Genomic DNA, 10,954 nt, shown 5'->3' on the forward strand with positions numbered 1-10,954 from the left:
ATTTCTATTTCTTCATGCTAAACATAATCCTCTTATAAGCACTTTCCTTAAAGCCTCAAGATCCATCCTGCATGTGGAGATAATTACAGCTCTAACCAAAAGAACAGAAACTGCTGGAAATACTCAGCAGGTCAGACCACATTTGTGGGAAGAGAAACAGTTAATGTTTCAGGTCAAAAACCCTTCATCAGACCTGAAATGTTAACCCTGTTTCTTCTCTTCCCACATATGCAGCCTGACCTGCTGAGTATTTCCAGCAGTTTCTATTCTTATTTTAGATTTCCAGCATCTGCATTTTGTGTTTTTTTTATTTTTACACGCTCTAACTAAAGTCTTGGTTTGGTTTGGAAAGGGAGCCTCTGAGAATCAAAGTCTGACCAGAGTCTCCCACCCACAATGGTAGTCTATAGCTGTGTTGCTCATTTCCCTACTTATGATATCCTACCTGAAGGGAAAGAAGAATAAGTGAAATAAATCAAAGAGCAGTGGAAGCAAAGCATAAGGGGATATGGGGGCGAAGCAAAAAGATGGGATTCAACAGAGGGGAAATACAGAAACAGAGTGAAAAACAGCAATATGAAGACAGCAGAGAAAGTGTGAGACATGTTCTCTGACTAACCATATGCAAAACCACGGGGTTTAAAATATTCCATTTAATCTTAATAAAAGTTTTCTTTGCTCTCTGAAATCTTTAGCAGCTATGTGAAAATTATTCTAGAATTTTCTGTTTCAACAGGAGATACAAAACATCTCTGAATATTCTACTTCATTAAGGTAAGCGGCATCATTGGGTGTATGTTTAATTTTGGCCCTTTGGGTTGATGTGAAGTGTCACTAAGTCAGGTATTACCAAACTCTCTCTGCTCACACCTAATAATTTAACATTCCCTATCTAAGATGAAGTTCTTATTATGATGATTTTGGCATTTCTCTCACCTTGAAGTTTCTCTGAGTAAATTTGTTCAATTGTATCCAGCTATGGTCAATATTGATCTCTCTGGAAATAGTATTGGCTGTGTCATTCAATCATCCCAAAGGAAAGAAGGGCTTTCCTTTCCATCAGCCTAGGCTGGATTCAGTGCCAGCTCTGTAGGGTGAAAGCACTAACTGAATTCAGCACCCAACCTCTCTTGACTACACCTTTGAAAATCTTATTGAAAGTCAAACTTGGCCCAATTTAGAAAAAAAGATAAAAAGACACAGTGACACATTATTACCTTACCAAATCTCTTTAATTTGTACAAATAGGGTGTTTTCTTTTGTTGCTGCCAGTTAATTTCTTCTCTTGTTTCAAATTTACTCCCTACATGTAAAATGAATTATTATGGCAGTCCATTGGTTTGCAAGGAGATGGTCAAAACAGGTCCAATGTTAACAGTTCTAAGTTATCTAACAATATAGTAATAAAATAAGATCACACTATTAACAAATTTCATTTGCAAAATTTTGAGTCATAAAATCTGGATGATTCTGTTTTCCAATATGATTTAGAAACAAATAAATGTGCAGAAATCACTGAGATTCAACATGCTACAAAATGGAATTTCAGAATAACAGTTGTAAGTCCAGTTGATTATGATGGTTTTCTGATTGTGTAGGCATTAAGGCAATACTGTAACTGTTACTTAACATCTCTTGTGCCAGCTTAGCACACTCTCCATATGGACCATCTTTTCACAGTAAAAACTCAGATGTAAAGTCATCGATTGACTTCCATTCCTACTGCAGTGCTCCCATTCGTGAAGACTTTGGTATTGATTTGTTGAGTAATCACGTTAGGCCGCTTGGAATATTTAAGCGAAATGGTCCTGCGGAGTTTGCGATAACGTTTCAGCTCTTTTTTCTTGATCCTCTTGAAATGAACCATCAATAAACTGAAAGTCAAATTGAGTGCAATGCTTGCAGAAAATAGTCCTGGGCCAATAAGGCAAAAATAAAGGACTTCTTTCAATTTAAATTCCCTTTTCCTATGACAAAGTGGGAAAAGTTGATCTGCAGCTTCTGTGGCAAGGACTCCTTGCAAAGAATCTGGAAATGCACAAGTGATGTCAGCAGCATCTGGTAAAGATGAAAACAACAGCAATCAAATGAAGGTCTGTAACGAGTTCATTCAGATCCAAAACTTAATACACGGTGGATTTGAATTCCATTTCCCTTGTCTAAAAATTTCTTGATTTAAGTTTCTTTAGAAAGCTGAGAATTTAAAGAATAATATAGATACTGCATATCATGTAATTTGTTACTACAAAGAACATTCAAAGTTTCAACCAAAACCAAGCCTGATTTGCTCCTGGAAATATTGAAAAGAACATACAAGTGCATTAATTAAATTTGAATCAATTTAAATTAGATTTGGAACTTTGGAGATTTACATTGCATACACCCACCCAATAGACTGGCAAGCATTTTTTTTAAAAGTACTCACTTGTTAGAAAAATCCATTTGGTTCACTAATGTCCTTCAACTAGGATCATTCCAACTAAACCCAGCATGGTCCGCACATGACTTCAATCAATGCTATGGTTAATGTAACGTTAGAAACAATAGGTACAATAGAGTCTCACTGTTTCATTCCTAGTGCAGGGTTTGGCTATTAAATATTGTTTACCAGCTTCAGCCATAGCTAGGAAACATACATAAAAGATATGTATGCTTTATAGGCTGCTATATTGAATTTTATGGGAATGACTCCAGTATTCACAGCATTAGAGTTCAACTTTTCAGCACAGACATTTTTGAAGGTAAATGCCTAAAACATGAAGTGTGGCCAAATTTGTTTGGGCAATTTAATGTTACTTCAGGCCCTCCAAAACATTTGAGTTGTCACCAAACCATTCATTTATTCTCTTTCAACCCTAATATAATGGATGAGATAGGTGAATATATGCTGCAGAAAACATTCATAATTGACATTACCACCATTAGTCATTTATATATTTACCAAATCTCACTCAGTTGAAATCACTCATTTTATAGCTTAATTTGGAATGTCCCATGACTGGATATGTTGTCAGTTCCAGAGATCTCACTTCTTGCATTTCCATGATGTTAATTCCTCTGGTTTTAATTCCATAAATAATATACTGGCCCTGAGAGTAATATTTTTCAGGTTATAAATCTTGACCATCTTTATAATGATCTGTTCTATTTAATGTTTGTAACCTGCAATTTGATTGGACTGGTACTATGAAGACTGAGGATTTATCTTTGATTCAAGATGAATTTAACTAATTTCAGCTAAGTGGAAATAGAAGCAAATGAAATTCATAAAAATTGGCAATGTGGGAAACCTTGAAATAAAAACAGAAAAATGCGGGAAGTACTCAGCAGGTCAGGCAGTGCCTGTGGAAAGAGAAACAGAGTTAAAGTTTCAGGTCAAAGACCATCAGTGGAATGGAAGCAACATAACGGGCCTTAGTATCCCCTGAGGAAATGGGGGGGGGATGGGGAACATTGAAGAGTGAATAGGCCACTCAAGCTCAGTCATTACGTCAGAACATGGCCTATCTGTATGACCACCTCATTTGTCTCACTCTAGCTGACAAAATCTGGCACACTGCTTTGTAAAGTTCAGTTGTCCTAGCTTCAACAACTCACTGAGGAAGGAGAGAGCCAGATCCCCACCCTCCTTGTGTGAAGGAGTGCAGCATCACTCCCGCAATGCCGAAATTGAATGGCTAATTGCTTGACCTAGCATTCCAGATGGAAGGGTTTCTCTCCAGCTACATCATCCATTCCTTTGACCAACACTGTAGTGAATACTCAGTAATCTATACTCAAGGGAATGGATGCATTAGTCCATGCAAACTGCCCTCATAATTTGACCTTTCTGCCCCCTGCAACATTCTAGTAGATTCTAGTAAATATACTTCCTGAGGAACAGAATCTAGTAATGAGGTTCTAAATTAGGTCTAATCAGGGCTTATCTTTATGCATGTGCTGTAAGTATAATTTAGAGTTTCCAATTAAAATTGTAATTAATCCCACCCATTGAGAAATGTGCTTGCACACTAGGTGGGAATCAAATTCCTTTTTTTTATGTCCCCCACAGTAAAATAAAATGCTTGCTGACACCCATACAAGACTGCTAAAGCACGATGAATGCTACTTGGCAAGGGACTGAACTTGTGTTGACATCTGAGAAACCAGACCTCAGCATGAGCCAATGCTTTTAGCAGTAATGGAAGGAGAAACAAGACGAGGACCATATCATGTGTTAGGTTTATACTTGGATCATAATGCATATATACCTTACATAGTGATCAAGTGTTTTACATATAATACGACTGAAAGAAAAATAGTTGTTGGAGTTGATATTAAAGTGTGTCATGATTCTGACTGGAAATTAAAAATGCCTTCATGGTGCTGGGGCTTATTATGTCATTAATATACTTTGTCAATATTCACTTACACTGCAACTTAATTTAGAGCAAACCCAAGTCATTTGAAATGTCAAGGCAATGGGCATCCAGGGGCAGGGACTGAGCAAACCCTTTAAATTCCCATTCGTTTTTGGAATACACATTTGAAATCAACTCAGCATGGGTTGAAGTACCGTATCTACGCAATTTCAGTATCCTACGATGCATTCTGCAATAATTGAGATTTAAGTAGGTTTATTTTCACCCAACAATGAAGGACAACTGAAAATCTACCTGGAATAATTCTCCTGTGTCTTCTCATCCAGCTAATTAAGTATTCCGTTTTGCAGTTACACGTCCACGGGTTTCCAGCAAGACGCACCGACCTCAGGTGTGGAAGAGTTGCCAGCAGGTTGACATCAATGAATGTTAAATCATTTCCGCTGAAGTCAATTTCTTGCAGTTTCGAGTTTGCTGCGAGCGCCCGGTTGTCGATGAAAGTCAGCTCCTTGTTCCTGCTCACTTTCAGCACCAATATGTTGGTCAGATATTTGAAGGTGAAGTGCGTGATCCTCCGCAAGTAATTGCGGCTGAGATCCAGGTACACCAGCATCTGCATGTTGAGAAAGGAGCTTTGCGAGATCTCTGTCAGGGAGTTGTTGCTGATGTCCAGGTACACCAGGCCGCCCAGATAGTTGAGGTGGACGCTGGGGAGCCTGGAGATGTCGTTGTTGGAAAAAATCAGTTGCTTGATGTTGAGTGGAATGTCTTTTGGGAACTGTTGGAGCTGAGCCCCCGTGCAGTTGATTAAAAACTGACTACAATTGCATCCGTGAGGGCAGCCAGCAATCCGAAACACTTTGGCAATGAAAAAGATACCCAGCAATCTTAACCCCCTCACAATGAAAGACACATCCATACTCCGGTAATAGAGGGAGGTTCTTTCATTCAAGTCTTTTCACCCAGGACATCTCCATCGTGAGAAATTCGGTTGTGTCTGCCCGCGGTCTTGCAAAGTTTGGTGGATCAAGCGGCATCGAGATCCATAGTCACTGTGTGTTCAATTGGTGGAGAAAGCGTACTGCATTGAAGATCACAGAGGGTTTGTGTTATGGTCAATTGCTTGTACATCAGGTCCCCCTGCCCGCTCTCGCTTTCAGGAGCTCACACACCGGTAGAGGTATTATTACCTGAACTGGGAACTGGAAAATATGGGCTGTGGATGAGTGCATGACAGGTTATCATTTAGCTGTGCCGCAATGCAATTCAGAAGACACTTTCATTGCCTTGACGTGCGCTATTTTTAGAATATGAATTATTTATTTACAATGAGCGTTAAATTCCTACCCGCGCTATGATAATCCGTTAACCAGTCCGCTAAGTATAACACAAAAGGTAAATTATTAACGATTACAGATTGTTCTGTGTGTCACTTTTCGTTTTAGCGTCACTTTTAATAAATCCAGCAGCAGGCCATTAAACTGGAATTCGGTTCGGCCACGGATGCTTTAGCCAATGCACATTGCCTGCATTGTTTTGCCGCTTCAGGTGCGGAAGATGACATTTCACACCAGTGAAAGCCAAACCAAACATTGCCCACATATGAAATATTAAGGACCCATAATGAGGCCCAGTTGTCATTTCCCACATGACGCACCCACCATGTGGGAAATGACAACCATGCTTCTAGGAGTTGCATTGGGCAAGCTTCAAACACAAACAATCCTTTTCCCAATTAATGTCCCAGGAAGCTTTCAGCTATTCTAATTGAAATTATTGGGAAAGACTGTGACATTTTCAAGGCAATACTTATAACCAAATATTCCGCAGAACACTCTGGCCTACTTCTACAACTGGCTAGTGTTTAAGGTAGGTGGGAGGAGGAGCGGGCCATTGAAATCCTAAATCCTTTCACCATTCAGTTAGATCGTGGCTGATCAGCGTCTCAGCACAGTTGAAGGTTCAGTCCTGCTACCGGCCCTCTCAGTCAATGACAACCTGTCACGCACGCACCCAATGGTAGGGCCGTGGCTTTGATGAACTTGATTACAATCAGAAAAGAACACTAGAGAAGTTAGTGAGCTTGAAAGGTGATAAATCCAAAGTAACTGATGTGATTCCACTCCTGGTAGATACCCAGGGATGCTGCTGGAAGTTGTGAATTTCAGGGGAGGGAAGGTTTGGCTCCAGTTGTAATAACTGCACCTTCTCTCCAACAGTCAAAAATGAAGAGTGTATAGGGAATGCTGGAGACGTCTTTGGACGTCAAGTGGGCATCAAGTACGAGCGAATGGGACACATTATTTTCTTGAATTTGGAATGGCAGATGGCGTTTAACATCATTGCCCCTCTCCATTTAAACATCAAGAAAACTCAGATACTGGGAGTCTAAGGATCAATTTCAATCTCACCAGGAAACAGATCTTGTAATTTTTTTTCACTCAAGGGGAACAAAAGGAACAGAGTCCTTCTGGTTAGCTCATTCAGTCACTCTGAGAATTTCATGTGCAATACCACTTTTGCAGAAGAAAATTTGTACATCTTATTTTGGACAGGGAGCGACAATGGAACGAAGACACGGGAAACATAGACTGTGAGACTCATCCATAATTTTCCTTCCATAATCCATGTTGGCTCTGCTCAATGCTATTATTCTTTTGAAAGTTCTGCTATTACATCTTTTATTACAGATTCCAGCATTTTCCTTACCACTGACATTGTGTTAACAGGTCACTGGTTACCTGATTTCTCCCTCACTCCTTTTTTTTAACTAGTGATGTCACATTTGCTACCCTCTAATCCACAGGAACGATTCCAGAATCTATAGAACATTGGAAGATGATTACCAGAGCCTGCACTATCTCTAAAGCCACCTCTGGGATGTCAATCTAAATCATCAGATACTTTGGATTTATCATCTATCAAGCTCACCAACTTCTCTAATTTTCTTTTCTGTCTGTAATTAGTTCCTTCACTTTCTCATCAAGACCCTTGACTCTCTAATATATCTGACAGGTTTTGTGTGTTTTCATGTAGACATATGCAAGGTATTTGTTTAACTCCTCTGCTATTTCCATATTCCCCATTATAAATTCTGCCTCAGTTTGTAAGGAGTCTACGCTAGCCCTCACTAGTATTTTCCTTTTTACATACCTAAAAGCCACAGTCATTTTATATTTCTTGCTCACATGCTCTCTTGCCTTTCGTTATCAGTTTCTTAGTCCTCCTTTTCTGAGTTCTAAGATGCACCCAATCCTCTGGCCAACTGCTATTTCTGGCAACTTTAGAAGCCTCTTCTTTAGATATAACACAGTCATTGATTTCTTCTTTTAGCTATAGGTGAATCACTTTTCCCGTGGGGGTTTTTGTGCTTTTTCACAACCTATGCATTTTTTTAATACTAACCATTGCCTGTTCAACCATTATACTTTTCAATATATTACCTCAATCATAGCCCACCCGCCTCTCACATCTTCTTAGTTTCCTTTGTTTAAATTTAAGACCTTAGTTTCACATTGAACTACATTACTTTCAAACTCAATATCAAATTCTATCATATTATGGTCCCTCTTCCCCAAATGACCCATGATAGCAAAATCATTAATTAACCATTTCTCGTTGCATAAAACAAGATCCAAATAGCCTTTCTACTAGTTGGTTCCACAACATATTGATCTACAAAGGCATCTGAAATACATTCTATGAATTCTTCTTTTAGCTTATCACAGCAAATGTGATTCCTCCGGTCTATCTGTACGTTAAAATGTCCCCTGAATACATGCCCAATATTACAAATACTAATGGATCACCTATAAATAACTTCCAGCAATGTTTTCTACCCTTTGTTATTTTCTTAGCTTGACTCAAATTGATTCCAGTTCTACATCATGATCTGTCAAGCCAAGATCATTTCTCACCACTGCTTAGATCTCCTCCCTTATTAATATTGTTCCTGCATCCAATTTTGTTTGCACGTCCTAAATGTTGAATACCCTGGAATGTTTAGTTCCCAGCTTTAATCATCCTGCAGCCAAGTTTCCTTAATGGCAATCAGATCATACACATTTACTTGTATTTTTCTGTGAATTATGTGTGGCGTAATGGACGGTGCTACTGCATCACAGCTCCAGTGAGCCAGGTTTGATCTGAGCCTCCAATGCCGTCTGTGTAGAGTTTGCACTTCCTCCTGTGTCTGCATGGGGTTTCTCCAGAATGCCTCAGTTTACCCCACATCCCAGTGATGTGCTGTTTGATAGATTCATTGACTACTGTAAATTCCCCATGGTTGGTGGAAGAATTACAGGATTGTTGAAAGTCATGTGAGAGAGAATAGGGCATAGAAAATAAGTGGAGGAATGGGACTGATGGAAATGCACTGAGATCTGGCATTGATTCCATGAGATAAATGGCCTTGTATGTTTTAAGGAAATATATGAATTTAATTTGCCTTGTTGTGAATGCTGTGAGCATTCAGATAAAGTGCATTTAATTGCATCACTGTAATAGAACAGTACAGCACAGTACGGGCCCTTCAGCCCACAATGTTGTGCCGACCTATATAAACCTACTCTATGATCAATCTCACCCTTCCCTCCTATGCAGCCCATAACTCTCCATTTTTCTTGCATCCATGTGCCAATCTAAGAGTCTTTCAAATGTCCCGATTGTATCGGCTTTTATCACCACCACCCGCAGTGAGTTCCAGGCACCCACCACTCTCTGTGTAAAAAAAACTACCTCTAACATCTCCCCTAAACTTTCCTCTGCTGGCCTTAAACTGATGTCCTCTGGTATTGGCCATTACCAATCGGGGGAAAAGGTGCTGGCTGTTCACTCTATCTATGCCCTTCATAATCTTATACATCTCTATCAAGTTGCCTCTCATCCTGCGTCACTGCAATGAGAAAAGCCCTAGCTCGCTCAACCTTTCCTCATAAAACATGTTCTCTAATCCAGGGAGCATCCTGGTAAATCTCCTCTGCACCCTCTCTAAAGCTTCCACATCCTTCCTATAAGGAGGTGACTAGAACTGAACACAATACTCTAAGTGTGGTCTAGCTAGAATTTTGTAGAGCTGCAACATTACCTCGCGGCTCTTGAACTGAATCCCATGACTAATGAAGGCCAGCACACCATACACTTTCTTAACCACCCTATCAACTTGCACGGCAACTTTGAGGGATCTATGGACTTGAACCCCAAGGTTCCTCTGTCCCTCCACACTGTTAACAGTCCTGCCACTAACCTCGTACTCCGCCTTCAAGTTTGATCGTCCAAAGTGTATCATTTCACACTTGTCTAGAATGAACTCCATCTGCCACTTCTCCACCCAACTCTGCATCCAGTCTATATCCTGTCGTGACCTATGACAACCTTCTACACTATCCACAACACCTCCAACCTTCATGTCATCTGCAAACTTCCCAACCCATCCCTCCACTTCCTCATCCAAGTCATTTATAAAAATCACAAAGAGCAGGGGTCCCAGAACAGATCCCTGTGGAACACCATTAGTCACCAACCCCCAGGCAGAACACGTTCCATCTACTACCATCCTCTGCTTTCTGTGGGCAAGCCAATTCCGAATCCACACAGCCGAGTCCCCATGGATCCCGTGCCTTATGATTTTCTGGATAAGCCTACCATAGGGAACTTTGTCAAACGCCTTACTAAAGTCCATATGCCCCACATCCACTGCTCTACCTTCATCAATTTGTTTTGTCACCTTCTCGAAAAACTCAATTAGGCTTGTGAGGCATGACCTGCCCCTCACAAAGTCATGCTGACTATCCCTAATAAGACTATGCTTCTCCAAATGCTCATAAATCTTGCCCATAAGAATCCTCTCCAATAGTTTACCCACCACTGACGTAAGACTCACTGGTCTACAATTCCCAGGATTATCCCTATTACCTTTCTTGAACAAGGGAACAACATTTGCCATCTTCCAATCCTCTGGTAGCACTACTGTGGCCAAGGAAGATGCAAATATCATCGTCAACTCCCCAGCGATCTCTTCCCTTGCTTCCTGTAGTAACTTGGGGTATATCCCGGACAGACCTGGGGACTTATCTATCCTAATGTTTTCCAAACGCTCCAACACTGCCTCTTTCTTAACCCCAACATGCTCCAGCACATTAACCTGTTCTATGCTGACCTCACATTCATCAAAGTCCCTCTCCCTGGTGAACACTGAAACAAAGTATTCATTAAGGATCTCCCCTACCTCCTCCACCTCCAGGCACATGTTTCCCTTTTATTTCTAAGCAGTCCTATCCTCACTCTAGTCATCCTCTTGTTTTTCATGTACATGTAGAAAGCCTTGGGGCTTTCCTACTCACCAAGGCTTTCTCAAGTCCCTTCTTAAGTTGCTTCCTAGCTACCTAATAATTCTCAAGAGCCCTGCTTGATTTTTGCTTCCTAAACCTTAAGTATGCTTCCTTCTTCCTTTTGACTAAATGTTTCACCTCTCTTGTCAACTATGGTTCCTTTACCCTACTGTTCATTTCCCTGTCTCAGTGGGAGGACAAACCTATCCAGAACCCCATGCAAGTGTTTTTTAAACATCCTCCACATTTCTGCTGTGCATTTCC

The 10,954-nt window shown here is 40.4% G+C and overlaps 1 protein-coding gene across 1 annotated transcript; it reads right to left on the minus strand.

Annotated features, from left to right (window-relative positions):
* Positions 1–1,285: 1,285 nt before the first annotated feature.
* On the minus strand, positions 1,286–5,280 carry LOC127567768 (leucine-rich repeat-containing protein 52-like). Its single transcript, XM_052010773.1, has 2 exons — positions 4,656–5,280; positions 1,286–2,058 (listed from the first exon to the last, which is right to left on the minus strand). The coding sequence occupies exons 1-2, from the start codon at positions 5,278–5,280 to the stop codon at positions 1,700–1,702; spliced, it is 984 nt and encodes a 327-aa protein (XP_051866733.1). The 3' UTR covers positions 1,286–1,699.
* Positions 5,281–10,954: the final 5,674 nt, after the last annotated feature.

This window comes from Pristis pectinata, chromosome 3, assembly GCF_009764475.1.
Source record: "Pristis pectinata isolate sPriPec2 chromosome 3, sPriPec2.1.pri, whole genome shotgun sequence".
Lineage (NCBI taxonomy): Eukaryota > Metazoa > Chordata > Chondrichthyes > Rhinopristiformes > Pristidae > Pristis > Pristis pectinata.